The sequence below is a fragment of the Loxodonta africana genome, chromosome 4, assembly GCF_030014295.1.
Source record: "Loxodonta africana isolate mLoxAfr1 chromosome 4, mLoxAfr1.hap2, whole genome shotgun sequence".
Lineage (NCBI taxonomy): Eukaryota > Metazoa > Chordata > Mammalia > Proboscidea > Elephantidae > Loxodonta > Loxodonta africana.
Window position 1 is genome coordinate 9,715,867 of NC_087345.1, and position 25,029 is coordinate 9,740,895.

The following is a 25,029-nucleotide window of genomic DNA, read 5'->3' on the forward strand; positions in this document are numbered from 1 at the left end:
CTATGAACCTGGGAAACCTAAAGAATACAAGTTCACTGCTTCCCAAGTACAACAGTAGAAAAGTCACAAGAACGATATTCCCATTCCAAATGAAAGAAATCATGGATACCACGCAAGTCTCCAACCCAGAAGAGCAAATTTAATTAGCTCTCAAGACTTGGAAACAATCCTGTCTTCCAAGACCATCTGGGCAATGGCTCTGCCATCCAGACTCTACCCATGCTCTGGAATCTGGGTGGAGGACCATAGGCCCTGGGAGTTGGCCTTGTCTTCCAGGTCCACTGGGACAGCAACCTTGCTAACTTGGCTTTGGGTGGCCCCATAATCCCAATTCAACTGAGTTGTGACCTGAGCCCCTCGACACCAGGCAATTCCATTCTCCTGGACCACTGAAACGTCAGCCCCACTGTCTGGCACCAAGGTAGGGGAGGCTGGGATCTCGTAAGAAGCATGGTAATGGTGCATATATTACAGAAAAGTTAATTCAAAATGAAAGCAAACCTTAAATGTAAATAGAAATAAACCTATTAGTACATAAAACTGTGAATACCCATCTTTCAGTTCGTTGTACTATGGTGATTTTGATATTGTTATTATACTGGACCCCCACACATCTGTCAGTTTGTTGTATTGTGGGGCCTTGCATGTTGCTGTGACGCTGGAAGTTATGCCACCAGTGTTCAAATACCAGCACAGTCACCCATGGTGGACAGGTTTCAACTGAAATATCAGATTAAGATAAAACAGACTAGGAAGAATGACCTGGCGGTCTACTTTGGAAAAAATATTAGCCAGTGAAAGCCATGGTGTTTTCAATAGCCTCATATGCACAGGGAAGCTGGACAATGAGTAAGGAAGACAGAAGAACTGATGCCTTTGATTTGTGGTGCTGACAAAGGATACTGAATATACCATGGACTATTAAAACATCGAACAAATCTGTCTTGGAAGAAGTACAGCCAGGATGCTCCTTAGACGCAAGGACATACTTTGGACATGTTATCAGGAGAGATCAGTCCCTGAAGGATATCAAGCTTTGTAAAGTACAGGGTCAGCGAAAAAGAGGAAGACCCCCAACCAGATGGATTGACACAGTGGCTGCAACAATGGGCTCAAGCATAACAATAATTGTGAGGATGGAACAGGACCCAGCAGTGTTTCATTCTGTTGTAGAAAGGGTTGCTATGAGTTGGAACTGACTCAAAGGCACCTAACAACAACGACACAAAGACAAAGAGTGTGAAGGGAGCTCTTGTTCTTAGAAGACTGCCCATTAAAAGAATGGAGAAGGAATGAGAGAAAAAGCCATAATTTTTAACAACTCCAACATAAAATAAAGGATTCAGGCAAAGATCAACAAGGGATAAAAACACTAGATGAAAGGCTGCTAGGGAACAGATTATTCCCTGTTGCCAAAATATCATCCTCATATTACTCCAGAAAAAAATGTGACTTTACAACAGATATCAGCAGCCACCACCTTGACCAAATACTCGGCATTTGTGCTTCCTAGTACACAACATTGCCAATGAAATTTGTGATCTTCTAGACCTGCACTGTCCAATAAATGCAGCTATTAAGAACATAAACTGTGGCTAGTGCAACTAAAAAACGAAATTCTTCGTTTCAATTTAGCAATGAACCTGATTCTGTGATTGGAAATGTATGACCAGAGTAACCCTGGTTTGTGAACCTTTTTCAACAGTATTATGGAATCTAAATACCGATTAAGAATGTCCAATGAAATCTTGCATCCACCTTGAGGTATGCTATTTCCAGATTCTGACAGTCTCAGGACAAAAAGAAACAAAAGTAAAATGTCTCATTAATAACTTTATACACATTAGTTAATTCCACTAAAAATTTTTATATTGGGTTTAATATATGTCATTAAAAATAATTTTAATTTTCTAATATAGCTTCTAAAAATTTTAGAACTACATGTTTTTTACCTTACCTCTGAATTAGAACTTCTTGGGAGTCGACATCCATATCACAAGAAATATAGCAGACAAGCTAATTAAACAAGATGATGAGAAAACAATCATCAGAGTGCTGAACATTTACCACACAGCTGGATTGGAATCAAGAGTCAGTATTATTAAAACAAAACTGGAGGCAAATGTATTATGTAAATCAGACTAGAGATCTAAAAATAAAAAGGCAATGTACAAATCTTGTTTGAGGATCCTAGCTTCAAAATATCCAACAACTGTAACATGAGTGAAGAAAGTTTCTTTTCCTGTGTGTGATAATGGTTTTTTTTTACTATATTGTCCTTATTCTTATAAGGTGCATACTGAAGATTAAGAAATGAAGTCACCTATCTAAAACTAAGTATATAATACTTCACCATAATAATGTATTTATATATTGACAAATAAGGTAAAATCTTAACAACTGGCAAATAAGGGTCTAGAGTTATGGGGGCTCACTTTACTGCAACTACAGGTTTTCTTTAGAAATTAAAATTAAACAAGGAGAAAATCCATCTGTCAAAACTCATCTTGCTCATAGTAAATTAAATTCTTCCAACTTCTGCTATTGACATAAATATGGCTACACTGACTGTATTCTTACAGACTCCTATAATTTAAAGCTTCAGGGGATTTTCAAGGATCTGGAAGTGAGGTGAGGTGGAGAAGACTTGAGAACAGGGCTGTGTAGAGCTCTTCTTTGTGGTACATTTGTATCTATATTAATTCATTCACTCAGGATTGATTTACATTAGATAAATAGGATCCCGGTTGTTGTCGTGTGCCTTCGAGCAGATTTTTAATGCAAAGTGACCCAATGTGACAGAAAACTGCCCCGTAACATTTTTGGCTGTAATCTTCTATGACAGCATTGCCAGGTCTTCCTCCAGTGGAGCCACTCGGTGATTTCAAGCTGTCAACCTTCTGGTTTCCAGCCAAGCACGTAACTGTAGTGTGACCAGAGCTCCTTAATGGGCTCTGAGATTACATCTCACATACTTTGGACAGATAAACAAAAGGGATCAGTTCCTGGAGGAAGACATCATGCTTGGTAAAACAGAGGGTCAGCAAAGAAGAGGGAGACAAGGTGGACTTACACAGTGGCTGCAACAACGGGCTCAAGCATAACAACTGTGAGGGTAGCGCAGGACCAGGAAGTGTTTTGTTCTGTTGTACACAGGGTCACTATGACTCAGAACCAATTCGATGGCACCTAACAACAACAGGACTTTATCAGTGAGCACAGGCTCTGAGCCTGCGCAGTACAGAAGCTCCGCTGCAGCTAAGTGAGATTGAGGCACTACCTTGGCAGAAAATCGCCCTGGGTCTCAGAATAAACCATCCTTTCATGCAAACCCTGGTTGTCACAATGTCACTTGAGAGAAGAGCATTTCTGTGGGATGATACTAAGTTCAAACATTCTGTGTAGTTTCTTCATCAGTAAATCCAGGATCATGACTGTAGTCAAGCAGAATGAGATACAATGCAAAAACATGTCTACTACAAAACTAAACACATAATACAGTCCTGATTCTGTTAAAACACTGTTTCCCATACAAGACAGACCAAAAGGAAACACCTAACATACGAAGCATGGTCATATTCTAAAGGACTTTTATTTTTCTATACACTTTTCAATTAAAAACAGTTTTTTACAATGAGAACGTAGTGCTTTATACTTAACCAAAAAAACCAAACCCAATGCCACTGAGTCCACTCCAATTCTGCAACCATATATAAGACACAACAGAATGTCCCTGTGCACAAATAGGGAAATTATGTGATTACAATGGTTATAGTCATGGGTTCTGTCTAGTGTGTGAGGTCTCACAGGCGTCCTGAGGGAGGGTGGAAACTAAAGGCATCCATCATCTTTCACATTCATAGGATCAATACACAATGTATTATCTCACATGTTGTCTAAGACTAGAAAAAGATATATACATGATTCCAGGTACTGCACATTTACATGATGTCTCTCCAGTATGACTTCTTGTATGTTCAAATGTGTTTTCCATATGTGTAAATTTTCCCATGGTCCTTACATGGTTAATATGCCATGTATCTTCTTTCAGGTTTGCAAAAAAGCCATATAAAAGTTATACAACAATATTTAGACATATACTGTTTATCTCCAGTATACCAACTGAAAGGTGTCCCAAAGAATAAGAAACATCTGAAGAGTTTCCCACATCCCCTACATTCAGAAAATCACTGCTCACTGTATGTTTACAGAGACAAAAAAAAACTAAAGGCTTTATCACATTTTTTTTTATCTTTTCTATCCACAGTGAGTTTTGTGTTTCTGAGGTAAGAGGTATGAGCAAATGCATTCTCTCACTGGTTACATTCATAAGGTCCCTCCCAATTTAAGGTTAATGATGTTTAATAAGGACTAAAAACTGACTAAATGCTTTCCCACATTCATTACATTAATAAGCCCTCTATCCACTGTGAGTTTTTATATGTGAAGTGAGGTGTGAAAAAACCTTAAAGGCTTTACCACATTTCTTACATTCATAAGGCCTCTCTCCAGTGTGAGTTCTTATATGTGTAGTAAGGTTTGAGGACTCACTAAAGACTTTCCCACAATCTTTACATTCATAAGGCTTCTCTCCACTATGAGTTCTTATATGTGTAGTGAGGTTTGAGGAACAAATAAAGGCTTTCCCACACTCCTTACATTCATATGGCCTCTCTCCACTGTGAGTTCTTACATGTGTAGTCAGGGCTGAGGCATGACTAAAGGCTTTCCCACACTGCTTACATTCATAAGGCTTCTCCCCACTGTGAGTTCTTACATGTTGACTGAGACCTGAGGAATCACAAAACGCTTTCCCACATTCCTTACATTCATATGATCTCTCTCCACTGTGAGTTCTTATATGTGTAGTGAGGTGTGAGGACTGACTGAAGGCTTTGCCACATTCCTTACATTCATAAGGCTTCTCTCCACTGTGAGTTCTTAAATGTGCAATGCGGGATGTGGCACAACTAAAGGCTTTCCCACATTCCTTACATTTATAAGGTTTCTCTCCACTGTGAGTTCTTATGTGTTCAGTGAGGTATGAGGAACGACTAAAGGCTTTCCCGCATTCCTTACACTCATAAGGCTTCACTCCACTATGAGTTCTTCTATGTAGATTGAGGGATGAGGTCTGACTAAATGCTTTTCCACATTCCTTACATTTATAAGGTTTCTCTCCACTGTGAGTTCTTCTATGCATAGTAAGATGTGAGGAATCACTGAAAGCTTTCCCACATTCCTTACAAACATACGGTTTCTCTCCACTGTGAATTCTTATATGTGTAGTGAGGGCTGAGGCATGACTAAAAGCTTTCCCACACTCCTTACAGTCAAAACCCTTCTCTCCACTGTGAGTCCTTATATGTGAAGTGAGATGTGAGAAACGACTAAAGCTTTTCCCACATTCCTTACATTCATAAGGCCTCTCTCCACTGTGAGTTTTTATATGTTGAGTGAGATGTGAGGAACTACTAAAGGCTTTTCCACATTCTTTACATTCATAAGGCCTCTCTCCACTGTGAGTTCGTATATGTGTTGTGAGGCCTGAGGCATAACTAAAAGCTTTCCCACATTCTTTACACTCATAAGGCCTTATACCACTGTGAGTTCTTATATGTAAAGAAAGAGATGAAGTCTGGCTAAAGGCCTTCCCACATTCCTTACATTTATAAGGCCTCTGTCCATTGTGAGTTCTTATATGTGTACTGAGGTGTGATGACTGACTAAAGGTTTTCCCACATTCTTTACACTCATAAGGCCTCTCTCCACTGTGAGTTCTTCTATGTGTAGTGAGGGCTGAGGCACAATTAAAGCCTTTCCCACATTCCTTACATTCATAAGGCTTATTTCCATTATGAAATTTTTCTTTACATTCATGCTTACTATCTCTAACATGTCTCTGAAAAGATGAGACACTACAAAAATCTTTCCAGCATTTGTTACATTGATAGTGTTTCTTAAATTTATATAGCTTCTCTCCAGCAAGACTTCTTACAGGAGTGCTTAGGTTAGAGGGCCTACTGCAAGCTTCTCCACATTCCTTAGACTGAGAAGTATTGCATCCAGTGTAAGATCTGGTAGGATGCTTAAGTGATGAGTGTTCCATGAAGGCTTTTCCACAGTCACCACCTTCAAAAGGTTTCACTTCTGAAATATTCCTTCTCAACACATTAAGATTTGAAATCTGGGTGAAGGTGTTTCCACACTGATTGCCTTCATTACTTTCATGGAGGGTTTCTACTGTATGCCTTCTGTTAAAAACAGAAAACATGTTGTTGGAAATAAATTTTTCATTTCACCATTACCAAACACTGTGAACATGCAACTTTTTTGCTGAGTTGTCTCATGTTTCATATATTAAGCCATTTAGCAGAGGTACTACCATTACTGTTAACATTTTTCTCAAATATGAGGCTTTCTGATAATTGTGTACAAGTAAAATAATTTAAAATACTCAATATGCTGAAGCTCATTTCTGAAAACATATTGTGAAAAGTCTAAACGTACACAAACACACACACACACATCATGTACCTTAGGACTTTCTCCAGAGGACTTCCTCAAATGTTTTCTCTCATTTGAATGAGACTCACCTCAAAAGTTGCCCCTGGTTTTTAAGCTGATCTTCACTACCAGGCGATTCAAAGATTTCTCCTAATGTGGAGGGCCAGCTGTTATTCTTCATGATTTGCACTATCATATGTTCAGTGGATAACTTTTCTCCATCATTGCAGTTTTGAGACACTGAACAAATGATTCAACATGATGTTCACAATACGAAACAAAAAGGAAAGGAATTATTAGGGGTAAAAAACTGCTGTGAATAAAGAACGACTTATATACATTTCATTGTATCAGAACACTGGCAATGGTTAAAAAGCCATTTACTAGGAAATATTTCCAGAGGATTGAGAGTAATGGTGACATAAATATGTTTAATTAGAAGAGCTAAGTAGAATGATATTGGACAAAATGTGTATGTAATTATTTATTTTTTTTAATGTTAAAAGAGGATAAGGAGGAAGTACTTCTCCATGACCACAGGTGCGAGGGGATTGATAAAGTCAGGTATCTGTGACGTTGTCTCCTCCACCGGAAAGACATTTTTTCTAGCCGATGCAAGTCTAATCCCCTCCATGCAGGGCTGGTCCTTCAAAAAATTATTGCTTTCCTAGTGCTCCCCCATACAGTGGCCCTGGAGGACTCCTATCTCCACTCCCATCAGATCATTCTCTTGCTTCTCTAGAAGAAATGGTGGTCATGGAGAAATACATACCATGAGGGAAGACAGTGCAGAGCAATGAACACTTCCCTGACACTGTGCCAGTATTTTGGTCTTCGGCGATTCTGAAGATGAGCAGGTGTGAATATATGCGTGGCAAAATAATCGTATGTAATTTGAAATAAACACAGTAAAACTCTCACATGGTCCCAAATCACAGATCAATTAGTGCCTCAAAGAGACCCCTGGAAACTATGCTTACACCTGCAACCCTTAAAAGAGCCTCAAGGCTTTTAATTGCAAGAGAACTAAAAACTCACTCTAATACACAGAACTTTATTTTTGTGGGTATTATGAATTTGCATCCCCTAAAAATATGTGAAGGGAATCCTAATCCCTAAACCTGTGGTTATAATCCCCTTTGGGAATGAGTTTTCTTTCTTATGTTAATGAGACAGTATCAGTATAGGGTATGTCTTAAGTCAATCTTTTGAGATATAAAAGAGATTAAACAAGCAACTGAGAAGCAGAGATGGGGTAAGACAGATGCCATGCCATATGAAGATCACCAAGGAGCCAAGGAATAGAAGATGAAGAGACAAGGACTTTTCTTCAGAGACAAACACCCTGAATTCAGACTTCTAGCCTCCTAAATTGTGAGAAAAATAAATTCATGTTTGTTAAAGTCACGCATTTGTGGTATTTCTGTTATATTAGTACGAGACAACTAAGACAATGGGGAAGAAAGGATATGTAAGCTACACAGAGCAGAAGACTACGCCTGTTTTTTGTATTACAATTCCTCAGCTCAAATATTGGGGCAAAGTAGATGAGTATAGTATTTTTGTTCACTAAAGGATTAAATAAAAAATGATGCCATTCTTACCTACTGAGGCCAGGTTTCTGAAGGTTTCCATCATCACATCTCTGTAGAGTTTCCTCTGAGCAAGATCCAGCAAAGCCCACTCTTCCTGGGTAAAGACCACGGCCACATCCTCATCGACCACTGAGTCCTAAAACACCCCACACATTCCCATCAGCAAGGTAACCTGTACTCCAGTGTGTACAAGAGGAAGGGTGAGGCCCACAGACCTGGGGAACTGAGAATTCATAGGGATATGACAAAAGGTTCTATGTTCTACCAAGATCTACTCTAGGGTATAGCCACCAGCCTCTTCCCTTCACTAACTACATTCACTTCCTCACTGACTGCATCCTGTCTGATAAGACGTCCAACACACTGAAATAATCTCTCCACAGTTTGACTGTGACCAATTCCAGTCTTCTCCCTCTCTCTTTACAGTCTAGAACACTTAGAAAACATAGCAGAAATTAGAGAAATGCTCTAATTCAGATCCTCACTTCCTTCTGAACAATTTCAACTTCTTCCACAAGACCTACCAGAACACTCAACAAATCATGTAGCAGAAGGTGAAATCGGGATGAGGTGTTAACAGCTGGGAAATAACGCAGTACGGCACTTTTTCCTTTTGCCCCTCACAGCCATGGGAAGACAGGTGGCCAGCACAGACAAACTGGCAACGAAAGGCCCTGAGGTGATCCTATTTTCTCAAAGAACTCCAGGAGATAAAGAAGTGACAGTTCCATCTGCTGAAAAAAATTGAAATTTTCACTTACCAGCCATTTACTTTTGAAAAACTCAGCAACTGTGCTGTTACTCTATCTCTTTCACAAAGACAGGCAAAGGTGCTTAAGTTAAACAGAGCTCAGGTGTGAGACAGGAAACATGAGAATCCAGATCTCCCCGCTGTTCTCAAATTTCGAGATCTGATACAACTGTTAGCCAATTATTAGTGACCACACCCTCAACAGACATAAAAATATACACTCCCACAAACACACTCGAAGATGACGAACGGCCCTACCACTGCAGAAACCAGAGTGATGTGCCCTGCTTACTGAGAAAAGGTTATGATTCCCATCTTGTAACAACTGAAGGTAAAAATGGCGTAGTGGCAGTGTTTGACCTCCTCTAACTTAAAGAGGGGAAAGGAGAATCAAGATCACCATGAACAGCCCCTGGCTGATTCCTGTGAGGCAAAGGTCAGACATGCTTCACCCTCCAATCTTTTGACCAATGCAGACATTGACTGTCCCTTCCATGGCACCCTCTACTTCTCTACTGTGTTTGATGATTTGTTGCGATGACTACATGGAATTCACAGACGATACTCACAATTATGGGGTTTATTAGGGAAGTAACAGGTTTACAATTCAGATGCAGAAATGCTCAGTATACAGTTATTTGATCAGGACAGGCTCTTCTCAACCATACCCACAGACACGCCTTTCACTGGTCCCTCGGCCTCTGCCATGTTCAGGCAACTGATACAAAGCTCTTTTAGTTTGGTCAATTAAGTGCCCAGTGTCCCCCACACTGCCAGAAAGCCTCCTACCCAAAAAAGTGCTCTGCTGTCTTGCTCTGTGTGTCAGTACCTCCACTCTAACTGCCCTGTTCCATGTGCCAGGAAGCCCACCATAGCTCTCTGTCTCCTGCGTATAGGAGGTCTCAGTGCAAGGATCTCAGGTCCAAGAAATGCACTCCATTCCTAGCTATCCTTTTCTGGTGGTAATAAGCTCCTTGCTCTGAGACTACTCTTTTAAGCCTAGCCGACTGGCAAAGTTGACCATTCCCCCCGTTAGTGTTCCATATACCTTATTTTGCATGGTCCCATCAGCACAAGGGTGCCATGCACCTTATTTACATTTCTGGCAAGCTATCTCACCCCCCGGTGAACCACAAACACCTCATTTGCATACTCACACCAAGTTATTTGGTGGGCATTACGAGACTACGGCTAGAACGGCCATAGTAAGTAATTCACTGCACCATACTACACAACATGATTAATGTAATCAATGTCACCAAATTACACATGTGAAAATTATTGAACTGGCAAATGTTTTGTATCCACGTGTACGTGTGTGTGTACATATGTGCGTGTGGTGTGTACATGTTGTTAGGTGTCATTTAGTCGGTTCTGAATCATAGCGGCTTGCTGTACATCAGAACAAAACACTGCCTGGTCCTGCGAAATCCTCATAATCATTGTTATGCTTCAGCCCGTTGTTGCAGCCACTGTGTCAATCCATCTGGTTGTGGGTATTCCATTTTTTTGACGACTTTACCAAGTATGATGTCCTTCTCCAGGGATTGATCCTTCCTGATAACATGTCCAAAGTATGAGAAATGAAGTCTTGCCATCCTTGCTTCTAAGGAGCATTCTGGCTATACTTCTTCCAAAACAGATTTGTTCTTTTAGCAGTCCATGGTATAGTCAATATTCTTCCCCAACACCATAATTCAAAGGTGTCAATTCTTTTTCCATCTTCCTTATTCACTGTCCAGCTTTCTCATGCATATGAGACACTTAAAAACACCATGGCTTGGGTCAGGTGCACCTTAGTCCTTGAAGTGACATCTTTGCTTTCTAACACTTTAAAGAATCTTTTACAGCAGATGTGCCCGATACAATGGGTCATTTAATTTCTTGACTGCTACTTCCATGGGTGTTGACTGTGGATCCAAGTAAAATAAAATCCTTGACAACCTCAATCTTTTCTCTGTTTATCATGATGTTGCTTATTGGTCCAGTTGTGAGGATTTTTGGTTTCTTTACACTGAGGTGTAATCCATAATGAAGGCTGTAATCTTTGATCTTCATCAGTAAGTGCTTCAAGTTCTCTTCTCTTTCAGCAAGGCTGTGTTATCTGTATAGCTCAGGTTGTTAATGAGTCTTCCTCCAATCCTGATGCCTTGTTCTTCTTCATATAGTGCACTTCTCAGATTATTTGCTCAGTACAGATTAGTAAGTATGGTGAAAGGATACAATCCTGATGCACACTATTCCTGACTTCAAACCTTGCTGTATTCCCTTGCTCTGTTCCAACAACTGCCTCTTGGTCTATGTACAAGTTCCCCATGAGCACAGTTAAATGTTCTGGAATTTCCATTCTTTGCGGTGTTATCTATAATTTGTTCTGATTCACAGTCGAACGCCTTTGCACAGTCAATAAAACAGAGGTTAGCAACTTTCTGGTATTCTCTGCTTTCAGCCAGGATCCATCTGGCATCAGCAATGATAGCCCTCGTTCCACATCCTCTTCTGACTCCAGCTTGAATTTCTGGCAGTTCCCTGTCTATGTCCTGTTGCAACTACTTTAAAATCATCTTCAGCTAAACTTTACTTTGGTGTGACACAGGGCGCCAGCTCTAGGGAAAAGCTTTCTTTCTCTGTCGGCTCTGGGGGAAGATCCTTGTATGAGTTTCTGCTCCTGGGTGATCTTCATGTGGCTTGGCAAGTCTCTTCCCCTATCTCTGCTTCTTTTGCTTGCATGTTTAATCTCTTTTATATCTCAATAGAGATTCTGACTTAAGACACATCCTACACCAATCCTGTCTCATTAGCATAACTAAGACAGCTCATTCACAAATGAGATTATACCATAGTCACAGAGGTTAGGGTTTAAAACACATATTTTGGGGGACAAAAGTCAATCCAGAATAGATGGTGTCACAACAAACTTTTAGCTAGAGCCACAATCCAGAAGTCTCCTCCACTGCAGTGAGCCAGGTTACATATTTTAAAGTTATCAAAAACCCTACTGTTCATTATACAATGTATTCATGATAAAATGTTCCATAAATTGAGCAACTACCCAGTCAACCCAGTACCGTCGACTCGATTCCGATTGAGCAAGTGCCATTTACAAAAGGTTGAGCAAAAGGTTTATGGCATACTAGCTCATTTGTATCTCATGACTCTCTCCTAAGAAGACATTTCACAAACAGCTAACAGCTGAGTGAAGTTACAAACAAGCATTCACATGCTCAATGCTGCCCAAGTGGGCTGTTGCTTGGCCAGGGTCAATTTGTCTTTGAGGCCTGAATTCCTGACAACTAAACTTCTGTTCCTATGCATACAGTTTTGTTGGTATTTTAGGTGTTATTCTCCAAAAACACCTGGATGGTCAACAGCCCTGCTGGGCACTGCGAGAACAGACAAAGGAAACCACCTGTCCCATTCAGACAATGTGGAGTTCCTTCTCCTGACAAAACCCTGTGTCTCAAGCAAGGGTGCTTCCCTTCAGACCCTTACCTCTAGCTCCTTTATTTATTAAAGTCGATTTAGGTATGGATACATTAGTCAGTGAAGAAAACAGACATATGTGGGTACATATGGATCCTAAGGTCTTTGGGTGTGGACGGTAAATAAAAAAAACATAATTATGAAGTGGTGATAAGTTCTACAGAAGATGCAGCAAAATGAGAGGATAAGGTGAGAGAAACACAGCATATTTTGCTTTACTGAGTTAGTGCAGAGAAAAGCAAAATAACCATTTTAGAAAACATCAGAGTGTGAAACCGGGCTTGGTGAGGGGAAAAAAGCACGCTTTCAATTCTAAGAACTTGGAAGAGAACCGTGATGATTTTCCAAACACTCATATAGATTTCACATGTCCTTCTACTTCGAATCATCTCATCATCGCTATGAGTCAGAATGACTTGACGGCAGCGGGTTTGGTTTTGGTTTTGTCTACTTCAAAAGTACCGAGGTAGAAGCGCAGGAGTCCAAGGGCTCCACTGACCTTCATACCCAGGAAAGGGAAGATACACTGCCTATACCCAGGAAAGAACAGGACATTAGCAATAGGATAAACATATAAGCTTGAGACACTGTGTAAAATAAGTAATTTGAAAATAAGACCACAGTAATGACACGACATACAAATGAAGACTTCCAGTTTCTGGCCCAATATGTAAGGAGCTTGGAAGTCATTGCTTCCACCTTCAAAACAAGAAAAAGGTTAAATGTACAGAACTCACAGAATTGAGGTTAGAGGGCGAACTGCTACTCCAAAACTGGAGGGACCCAAAGGCAAACACACAGAACCATGCTAGAGCAAAAACCCAGCAACAGAAACTACTGCTGAGATCACTGTATCAGGGTAGGAAAGTTAAAACGCCATTGATGAATTGCTGGAGGCTCAGTCTGGACAACCTACAGGGTTAAAAATGCCAGGGGGACCCAATCTTAGGGAGACTCACAGAGTTTTGTGCGTTTTACCTCCAAGAAACCTATCAGGCTCTCAGTGTGAAAAGATCAGAGAAAAATCTCCTTATGCTTCCTTCCAGCTGGAGCAGGACAAAAGTAAACCATTTAGAAATTTCTCCAGAGTACTCTGCTCTCTCTGACAAGGCCTGCCCTCAAAGGAACTGATTTTACTAGAGTCTAACTGGTGGCAGAGTGGTTAAGTGCTATGGCTGGTAACCAAAAGGTCGGCAGTTCAAATCCATCAGGCGCTCCCCAGAAACCCTATGGGCAGCTCTATTCTGTCCTATAGGGTCACTGTGAGTCGAATCGACTCGACGGCAATGTGTTTGTTTGTTTTTTAACTGCCCTGCAGTAGTGAAATACCCAGCACCAGCTCCATCTAGGCTTCCTGCTTCACTAAAGTAGAGGAAGGGAGAAGCAGAGAAGCACTTGTGTGGTCACTGCCCAGGGACACGGTCTCACTAAAGCCTGAGACCTCATCGTTGGACTATACAGCATGCGTCCTCTGTCCCACACCTTACTGCCACATCAACAGGGCTCTCATATAATAACAGGGTTACAACAGAAAGAACGCCAAGTCTCAGACCTTATTTAAGAAGTTTTTAGAAAACCTAACACAATAGGAAAGACAAAAACAACATCAGAGAACATTTTGGCCTCTTACACCCACAGCAAATTGTAAACACAGCCTAACACTTACCCAGATCAAGATAAAACCTCACGCTAAAGTCCTATTCAATTTCTTTACGCAGTACATAATCTCCGGCTTGCCACAAAAAAACTATTAGGCATACTAATGACCAAGGGGGTGAGGGAGAAAAAAAAGACAGAGCAAGCATTAGAATCAGTCTGAGATACTTCAGAAATTTGGGTTTATGCGTCCAGACATGCCAAAGAAATTAATTAACATGCTAGGGACACTAATAAAGCAAACGACGTGCTATAGAGTTGCTATGGGTTGGAATCAACTTGACGGCAGTGAGTTTTTTTTATGAGTCAGAATCGACTCAATGGCAGTGGGTTTGGGTTTTTTTGTTTGTTTCTTTTAAGAAACCATAAACCATGCAAGCAAGAACAGAATTAACCCACTGCTGTTGAGTCGATTCCAAGTGACCCTATGGGACAGAGTAGAACTGCCCCACAGAGTTTCCAAGGAGTGCCTGGTGGATTCGAACTGCTGACCTTTTGGTTAGCAGCCGTAGCTCTTGACCACTATGCCACCACGGTTTCCAAGAACAGAGTAGAGTTTCCAAGAACAGAGTACAGTGAAATATTTGGTGCTAAGAGAAAAAAACCACTAACCTAGAATCCTGCATCCAGCAAAATTATCCATCAAAAGTGAAGGAGGAAAAAAAAAGAAAAGAACAAGCACTGGCAAAGATGTAGGGAAACTGGAACCCTTATCCACTGCTGATGGGAATGCAAAATGAGACAGTCGCTATCAAAAACAGTTTGGTGGTTCCTCAAAAAGTTGACTATGGAACTACCATATGATCCAGTAATCCTACTTTTATGTATATACCCAAAACAATTAAAAGAAGAAAACCAAACAGAAACCTGTACTCCAGTATTTACTGCAGCACTATTCACAATAGCCAAAAGGTGGAAACACCCTAAATGCCCATCAACAGATGAATGGATAAACAACATCTGGTGTATCCATACAACGGAGTATTACTCAGCTACAAAGAGAAATGAAGTTCTGATACATGCTACAACATGGATGAACTTTGAAAACGTTATGCTAAGTGAAGTAAATTGATCACAAAAGGACAAATACTGTATGATCCCACTTACACGATATAGGCAACTGTACAGAGACCAAAGCTTATTAGCGGTTAAAGGGTGGGATAAAGGGAGATGTGAAGTTTCAGCATAGGGGGCGTTGAGTTCCTGTTGCTGGTGGTGAATTAAGTTGGAAAATGATAGTGACAATAACTGCACAATAGAGGAATAAAATCAGTCACTACATTATTGTTGTTCTTAGTTATCTAGTTGATTATGACTCACAGCGACCCTACATGTGCATAGTAGAACTGCTCCATAAAGTTTTCAAGGCTGTAACCTTTTAAAAGCAGCTTGCCAGGCCTTTCTTCCGAGGAACCTGTGTATGGGTTCGAACCACTCACCAACCATTCTGCTGGCAGTTGAGTGGTTAACCATTTGTACCACCCACTAAGTTATACATGCAAAAACTGTTGAATTTGCAAATGTTTTGTAATACACACTCCTACGACAATTTTAAAAAATTATAAAAAAGAGTGAAGGAGAAAGAAGGACATTGTCAGACAACAAATATGGAGCAAGTTCTCACCAGTAGAGTTTCCTTGCAAGAAATAAAAGAAGTTCCTCAGAGAGAAGGAAAATGATATGAATCAGGAACGTGGACCTACATGGAAAACGAAAGCATTAGGCAATGAAAAAATAAAGGTAACATAAAATCTTTCCTATTTGTCATTCTTAATTTATCTAATATTTCAAAGTTTGTTAAAAATAATAACAGCAGTACATGACTATAGTTTATGGATAAGTGAAATGACTGACAGTAATGCTATCAAGACAAGATAGAAGAGTTGAGAATACAGTTATAAGGTACTGGTAGTACCATGAAAGTACCATGAAGTGACATGGTGTTAACTTGAAAATGCACTGGAATTAGTTGTAAACATATATTGCAAACTCTACAGGAACTTAAAAAATATATATAAATTGACATGCTAATAAGGGAGGATATGGAGTTATATATGAAGTGTAATTGAAACCACAAGAGACAGAAAAAGAGTGAAAGAAAGAAAACAAAGAATGAGGGTAATAATAGGAAACAGGAACAAACGTGAAGACATTAATCCAACTGTACCAGTAATCACCTTAAACACCAAGGTCTATAGACACCAATTAAAAGACAGAGACTACATGGTCTACAAGAAAGTCACTTAAAACATAAAAGCAGATTAAAAGTAAAAAAATCTCAAAAGCAAGATGAAGTAGCTGTATTAATTTTAGACAAACCAGGTGCGAGAGCAAGGAAAAAGGGGGCATTCCACGATAAAAGGCTCAATTCGGCAAGAAGGCATAATAATCCCTCAGGTGCATCAGCCTAAGAAGACGGTGCCAAAATACGTGAGGCAGAATCTAGTGGAACCACAGGGAGAGATAAACCAATCCACTATTACAGCTGGAGGCTTCAACCACACTCTGTTAATAAGTGACAAACCCAACTGGCAGAAAACCAGGCAGGTCATAGCTGAGCCAACAACAGCATCCATCGAGTGGATCTAATTGACACGAAGAATATATAATGTCATCCAAACACAACACAATATAGATTCTTCTCAAGCTCATGGGGAACATTAACCAAGTTAGACCATTTTCTGGGTCACAAAACACAATTTAACAAATTTAAAGTATTAGGAACCATACATTAACATGGCATTAAACAAGAAATCAATAAAATATAGCTGGAATAGCCTAACATATATAGAGATTAAATGACACACTTCTAAATAACACATGAGACAAAGAAGCACCAAGAAGAATTAGAAAATATTTTAAACTGAGTGATAATGAAAATATAACTTACCAAAATTTGCTGGATGCAGAGAAAGCCAAGAATGCAGAGAAATTTATAGCACTGAAGATACATATTAGAAAAAAGGATCCAATATCAACGACCTTAGCTTCCATCTTAGAAAACAAGAAAAAGAACAAACTAAAGCCAAAGTCGGCAGAAGAAAAGAATAAAAACGAGTACAAATCAACAAAAATGAAGGAGGGGAAAAAAGGAAACCAATAGAGAAAGTCACCAAAACAAAAACTCAACTAAAAGAGATAAGCCTCTACCCAGGCTAAGATAAAAAGATACAAATAACTAATATCAGAACTGAAAGAGGAGAAATCACTACTGATCCCATGGACGTTAAAATAATACACCTACTCCTCGCTTACTGACGTGGCTCGTTCCAAAGACCAGGTCATTCATTATGCAAAAATCAGTGTTATGTGAAAATGGAGGATTTTTTTTGTTTTCAGATCACCGTTTTGTCTCCCCCCCCCCCCCCAGAAAATACGATCATAGACATAATCACAGCTATGCTCGTCACTGAAGAGCCCAGTTACGCACTATTTCTCTGCAGAGGAGACTTGGAGAAGACAATTGTGGATAAAGCCGAGCTGTGTGACTGGAGAGCTCACAGCTTAACCACTTCACCTTCTTTCTGTGCTGGGTTCCACTCCCATTCAAGATACACATTTCCTGACTTTAAACCATGCAATATCCCCTTGTTCTGTTTAAATGACCGTCTCTTGGTCTATGTTCTCATGAGCACAATTAAGCATTCTGGATTCCCATTCTTCACGATGTTACCCATAATTTGTTACGATCCACACAGTGGAATGCCTCTGTATAGTCAGTAAAATGCACGTAAACATCTTTCTGGTATTCTCTGCTTTCAGCCAGGATCCCTAAGACATCAGCAATGCTATTCTCCTCATTCCCTGTCCTATTCTGAATCCTCTCCTGAATCCAGCTTGAATTCCTGGCAGTTCCCATCAATGTACTGCTGCAACCACTTCTGAATTATCTTCAGCAAAGTTGTATTTGTGCGTGAAACTGATATTGTTCCGTAATTTCTGCATTCTGTTGGATCACCTTTCTTTGGAATGGACACAAATATGGATCTCTCCTTCAGCTGGCCAGGTACCTGTTTTCCAAATTTCCTGGCATAGATGAGTGAGCACCTGCGGCACTGCATCCCTTTGTTGGAACACCTCAGGTGGTATTCTGTCAATTCCTGGAGCGGTCTTTTTTGCCAGTGCCTTCAGTGCAGCTTGGACTTTTTCCTTCAGTGCCATCGGTTCTTGATCATATGCTATCTCCTGGAATGGCTGAAAATCGACCAGTGCTTTTTGGTACGGTGACTCTTTGTATTCCTTCCATCTTCTTTTAATGGTTCCTGCCCATAGAATCCTTCAGAGTTGCAACTCGAGGCTTGAATTTTTTCTTCAGTTCTTTCCCCTTGACAAATGCTGAGCATGCTCTTCCTTTTGGTTTGCCAATTCCAGGTCTTTGCACCTTTCATTATAATACTTTGTCTTCTCGAGCTGGCCTTTGAAATCTTCTGTTCACCTGCAGCTATTAGCCACTTTTGTGTGTGGCCTTTCTAGACATGGTCTTGTGTCTCCTACCCAGGTGATTGGGTGGGTATGTGAAAGTAAGGTAATTGTGGCCAATCGAAGAGACTGGTCAGTTTTACTTTAAAAGAGAGCCAATTTTAGAGCAGCAGAGACCCGCAGCAGATGGCATAGAGCTGAGTGCCTCTCTCTGGGCAGAGACTGAGGCCAGGGGCCAGGGGCCAGGGGCCAGGGGCCAGGGGGGAAGTCCACAGCTGACCCACAGATTTGGGACTTGTCAGTCTCCACAACCTCGTGAGCCATTTCCTTTACATGGTTTGTGAGTCCTGTGAGACGTTACAGTGAATTAAGAAACCAAAAGACAGGACGGGCAGTACTGAGGCGAGAGGGAGTAGCTGATGTTAGAGATGATGGAGCGGTACAGCAGATTGGAAAAGTTAGACATTTGGGACATCTTTAACCTCCGCCTCATAGGAACCTGCTTTATGCTGATTCTTATAAAAGAAATTAATTTAACCTTTTTTTACTTCATCATTTCTTCTGTTCACTTTAGCTACTACTCAACATTCAAAGTTGAGTTGCACAGTCTCTTCTGACATCCATTTTGGTCTTTTCTTCTTTCCTGTCTTTTTAATGACCTCTTGCTTTCTACACGTATGATAACCTCCCACAACTCATCTGGTCTTCGGTCATTAGTGTTTAATGTATCAAATCTGTTCTCAAGATGGTATGCACATTCATGTTGGATATACTCAAGGTCATACTTTGGCTCTCGTGGGCTTGTTCTAATTTTCTTCAGCTTCAACTTGAGCTTGCATGTGAGCAATTGATGGTCTGTTCCACAGTTGGTCCCTGACTTTGTTCTGACAGATGATACTGAGCTTTTCCATCATCTTTTCCCACAGACGTCATCGTTTTGATTCTTGTGTATCCCATCCAGCAAGGTCCACGTGTATAGTTTTCATCTATGTTGCTGAAAAAAGGTTGGTCTTGCAAAATTCTATCATGTGATCTCCAGTATCATTTCTATCACCAAGGCCATATTTACCAACTGCCAATGCTTTTGCAATTGGAACATTGCAATTTGAAATTAAAAACACAATAGCAGTTACATTTGTAACAACAAAAATGAGACAGTGTAAATCCAACAAAATATATAAAAGATCTATATAAAGAAAACGACAAAACTCTCATGAAGAAATTCAAAGGTCTAAATGAATTGAGAGACATTCCATGTTCATGCATGAAAAAACCCAATACTATTAAAATGTCAGTTCTTTCCAGAGTGATCTATACATTCAATGCAATTCCAAAGAAAATCCTAGGAAGTTATTTTGTGCCTATCAACAGTTTTGTTATAACATTCACATGAAAACAACAAAGGGCTCAGAAGAGCCGACACAATATCACACAATATCGAAGGAGAAAAACAAAGTTGGCAGACTGACACTACAGTACTTCAAGACTTAACTCTGACAAAACAGTAATCAAGACAGTGTGGTATTGGCAAAAGAACAGACTAACAGATCAACAGAGCAGAAGACAGGACTCAGAAAGAGACACAAATATGGTTATCAGATCTTTGAAGAAGGACCAAAGGAAATTCACTGGAGACGAGAGAGAGCCTTTTCAATCAGTGGTGGTACTGGAACACCTGTATATCCACTAGCAAAAAAAAGGAGCCCAGACACAGACCTTATACCTTTTGACAAATCTTAACTCAAAATTGTTGCACCACCTCAATATCAGTGCAGAACTACAAAGCTCCACGAAGATAACACGGGAAGATCTGAGTGACACTGGGTTTGGCCAGGACTTTTTAGATGTAACACTGAAATCACGATTCATGACAGAAAAAAATACATAAAATGGAATTGACTAAAGTTAAAAACTTCTGCAAATGTTTTATTATCTATATATTTACCAAAATAAAAACAAAATAGTTAAAAAAAAAAAAAAAAGTTAAAAACTTCTGCCCTGCAAGATACTGTTAATAACAACAGAAGGCAAAAATTATGGAGACAATCTTTCTAAAACATCTATGTGACAAAGGACTAGTATTCAAAAAAAAAAAGTCCCTGGTTAGCACAAAAGGTTTGTGTTCAGCTGCTAAATCTAAAGGTTGGTGGTTCGAACCCACCCAGCGGCACCATGAAAGAAAGGCCTGATGATCTGTTTCCGTAAAGACTAAAGCCAAGAAAAGCCCATGGGACAGTTCTACTCCGAAACATATAAGATCACCATAAGGTGGAACCGAGTCAATGGCAACGGGTTTAGACTTTTTGGTTTGTTACTCAGAACATACAAAGCCCTTAAAACTCAACAATAAAGCAAAACACGCAATTAGAAAATGAGCAAAAGATCTGAAGAGACACATCACAAAAAAAGATACCAAGTGACAAACAGGCATATGAAAAGGTGCTCAACATCATTATCATTAAGGAACTGCAAATTACAACAAGCAGATACCACTACATACTGCTTACAACAGCTCCACTCCAAACCAACAAGCACACCTGGATGCGGATCAGCAGAACTCGAAGTACTGCTGGGGGAAATACAAAATGGCACAGCTAGGTCGGCAGTTTCTCACCAAACTGAACACAGTCTTACTTATGATCCAGCAATTGTATTCCTTGGTATTTACCCAAATGAGTTGAAAACTTACATCCACACAAAAAACATAACACAAATATTTGTAACAGCTTTATTCTTAATTGCCAAAAATTGGAGGCAACCAAGATGCCCTTCAATAGGTGAATGGATAAGCAAAGTGTGGTGCATCAGTACACAAGAGTATTCTCTGCAATAAAAAGAAATGAGCTAACAAGTTACTTAAAGACACGACAAAAACTTAAATGAATTATCGGTAAGTAAAAGAAGCCAATCGGAAAAAGCCAAATATGATTCTAAGTATATAACATTCTGGAAAAGGCAAAGCTATAGGCTTGAAAAAGATTAGTGGTTGTCAGGTTTAGGGGGAGGTGGGAAGGCATGAACAGGAAGTCTGGTATTATTATAATGGTTGATACGTAACATTACTCATTTGTCAAACCTATAAAGTATACAACACAATGGTTGTACTTGTTATAGGTTGAACTGCTAGATGTATGGACATTAAGTGTGCTTCTAGTGAGACACATGCACAATGGAGGAAGGGCAGTGGCAAAGAATCTGTCTGAATTATGTTCAACTGTTTGGTGGAAGACAGAACTTGTAAGTGATGAACTTGGGTATCTGGCTGAACTTCAGATGAACCTGATTTCTAAGCAAGATCTTAGAGGGGCCACATGGTCTCTCCTTGCTGCTTATAGTAAAATACGAGAGGAAAGAGATGGACTTAAAAATGAACTGTGCAAAATGAAAAAGTGCTTAATAGGTTTGGAAAATTCTATTGTGCAAACTCAGGATAAGTGTACTAGAATTTTCACCAAGGACGTGGCTACACAATCTATTGTTAAACAGGCTAAGCTTATGACTGATGGATCTAACCAGCTAACACAGCAGAAAAAAACTATCACCTTAGACTGAAGAAGACAGACACAGGATGAAAGGAAAGAAAGTTGTCTGCTTCTTAGAATTCCACAGGCAGGAAAGAGGCCAAAGGAGCTACATCTGTTGTTCTATAACAGAAAAAAAAAAAGGACCATCCCTGGAGAAGCCTGCAGATCAGAACTGCTCAAAGAAGCACAGGAAGCAGGGCAGTCTCGGTTTCAAAGGGAAGAGACATGGTCTCCTAAAGCTCAAAGGGTGGAGCCACAGCCTCTTAGGTTTCAAAGAATAAACCTTTAGCCACCTAAGTTTCAAAGGGTAGAGCCAAGGCCTCCCACGTTTCAAAGAGTCAGATCTTCACCAATTCAGTTATGGAATGTGGGGCTGCCATTCAGGCATGTAAAGGGGATGGGGCTGACACCCAAAGCTGAGGGGGCTGGGCTGCCATGCCCAAGGGGTAGAACAACATGGCCTGCTGGGGCTAAGGGGTGCGACTGCCACACAGATGGACTAGGAGAAGTGGACTGCTCAAAGCTGAGGAAGCAAAGTTGCCAACCCAGAGGACCCAGAAGGTATCACCGAAGCCCTGGGCCGAGGAGCCTCTACCCAGAATCTAGAAAACATGGCCAATACCCAAAGTTTAAAGGGCAGGGTCATGGCCCATAGTGGTCCCAGAACACAAGAGGATACTTTTCAAGACTTGAGAGCTAATGTAATTTGTTCTACCAGGTTTTGGACTTGTTTGGTGCCCATGATCCCTTCTTTCCCTCCAATTTCTCCCATTTGTAAAAGAAATCCTAACTCTCATACCTGTAGTTATAATCCTATTTGGGAACGGGTTTTCTTTGTTATGTTAATGAGATATCCATCTTATTTTATAAGTTAAATAACTGTGTATGTAGAACCCTAAAAGACAGTACAGATGATTATACGACTGAGAGATTTTAGCAAGTATAGAGATTGCATTAGTTTAGGGTGTATCTTGAGTCAATTTCTTTTGAGATATAAAAGGAGATTAAGCAAAAGATAGACGACAAGCCATATACAGATCACTGAGGAACAGAAGCACTAAAGAGAGGACCTTCCTCCAGAACCAACAGAGAAAGCCTTCCCCGAGAGCCAGCACCCAGAATTCAAATTTCTAGCCTCCTAACTGCAAGAAAACAAATTTGTTAAAGCCACCCACTTGTGGTATTGGTTACAGGAGCACTAGGTTAAGTACCCTAATGTAAACTATGGCTTTTGGTAGGCAGCAATTTATCAATACTGGTTCGTGAATTGTAACAAATTTAGCACACCGACAAAAGACGCTGTAATAGGGAAAACTGAAGAGGCTAGGGCAAGCAGGAGGAATTAGTCATATACGGGAATTCTGTACTTTCCACTCAATTCTTCTGTAAATCTAAAATCTAAATCTAAATCTGTAAATCTAAACTAAAATATGTAAGACATTCTTCTATATAATTGTGGTATGTAAATGAAAAACCCAAAGATGTCCCCACTCTAACGGTTGGTACTCAACAATCAACAACGTAACGTGAAGTTACATATGTATAAAGATGAGTACAACGGAAAAACTAACGGTGGAACAAAAGCCAGAGTACTGGTAGTGCTGACAATGCAGGTAGTAGCAGAGTGGGCTTCACTGAAAAGAAAACACCTGAGCTAAGCCTTGAGCGATGTGAAGGAATTACTCAAGGTATCTGAAAGAGATTATTCCAGGAAGGGGAAAAAGCCAGAGCACAGGCGAAAAGGTGGGAAGTCGTCTTGTGTGTTTAAGGAAGAGCCAGAGGCCAGCGTGGCTGGAGCAGAGGCAGACGGCAGAGTAACGGTGACGGAATTTGAAGAGGTGATGGCGTCAGTGGCATATCATGCTCTGGAGAACTCGCTGGCCACTGAAAAGACTCTGGCTTTTAATCTGAGTGAAATACAGAGCAATTTTACACTTGCGAGCAAAGGAAGAAACTAATACAACAGCTCTTAAAAACCCGGTGTGTAGGGGAAAGGAGGCGAGACAAAGTTATTGCCCTGGGTGGAAAGACAAGTCTTTAACAGCAAACGTAAGGCACATCTTTACATTATTGTAGGAACACAATTGCTTTAGGGTTTGAAAACAAATGAACTGGATTTGGTTATTTGCATCAGAATAAAAAAAAACTGGTGTGTAAGGGACAAATGTAATAAGCAAGAAGATACATTAGAAGGTTACGGGCATAATCAGATAAAAAATGACGCTGGTTGAGACTGGGTGATGGCTGGAAAAGGGGTGTATGCAACAGATGGTCCCAGGCTTTAAAGGCAGAGGCAACAAGATTTTCTCATGTACTGAAAGTTGAAGTGTGAAAAAAATAGGGGGAAAGAATGCATCCAAGATTTTCTCCATTGAAAACTTGAAGGGTGGTGTGCCAGCAACTTAGATGTGGAAGCCTGCAAGGGGGAACACATTTTATGGAGAGGATGCAGAGGTTACTTGGGGTATGCCGAGACCACGATGAGAATAAGAGACCAAGAGAGGAACACATATAAAACCACAAGTCTTTGAAAGAATTGTTTCTAACGGGGGAGAAAGTCTCTTCAGCAGATGTGGCAGTGATAGCTACACCTCCAAATGCAAAAGAATGATGCTGAATCCCTACCTCACACTATATACAAAATTAAGTCAAAATGGACCAGCAACCTAAACATAAGGGCTAAAACCATAGAAGTGTTGTTTATAATAGCCCCAAAATACAAGCTTCCAAAACATGTTCAAAAAATAGAACTGTTAAATTATTACAATATACTACTACAAGAAAATACTACCAAGCAATGAAGGTGAATTAAGGTCCCATGAAGAGTTTTCCTACTGTACATTTAAACTAAAGGAATTGACATAAAAGTACATCAAGTATTATCCTATTAGTTTACAACATAAAAGCCATCAAAAAGAAAATATACCCATTTTAGGGATGCATACATACGTGATAACAACATCAAGAAAGGCAAAGAAATGATCATGATAGATGTCGAGATACTGACACCAAAAGGGCAGAGTGAAGACTGTGACTGAAAATCAACTCATGGGCAATGTGACAGGGGCAACCTATCTCTGTGATATGGGTGTTC

The 25,029-nt window shown here is 40.1% G+C and overlaps 1 protein-coding gene across 5 annotated transcripts in view; it reads right to left on the minus strand.

Moving 5' to 3' along the window:
* Positions 1–2,022: 2,022 nt before the first annotated feature.
* The window catches only part of LOC100676931 (zinc finger protein 883-like), a 31,412-nt gene continuing 8,405 nt past the window's right edge, over positions 2,023–25,029 (minus strand). For 3 of the 5 annotated variants that reach the window (XM_064283403.1, XM_064283404.1, XM_064283405.1), the window contains exons 3-5: positions 8,112–8,238; positions 6,597–6,747; positions 2,023–6,254 (exon numbers count right to left, since the gene is read on the minus strand). In XM_064283403.1, the coding sequence (XP_064139473.1) occupies positions 4,421–6,254; positions 6,597–6,747; positions 8,112–8,238 (2,112 nt within the window). In that variant the 3' untranslated portion in view covers positions 2,023–4,420. Of the gene's footprint in view, positions 6,255–6,596; positions 6,748–8,111; positions 8,239–8,626; positions 8,837–15,616; positions 15,692–25,029 lie in introns of all 5 variants that reach the window. The other 2 variants (XM_064283406.1, XM_064283407.1) reach the window with 2 other exon arrangements.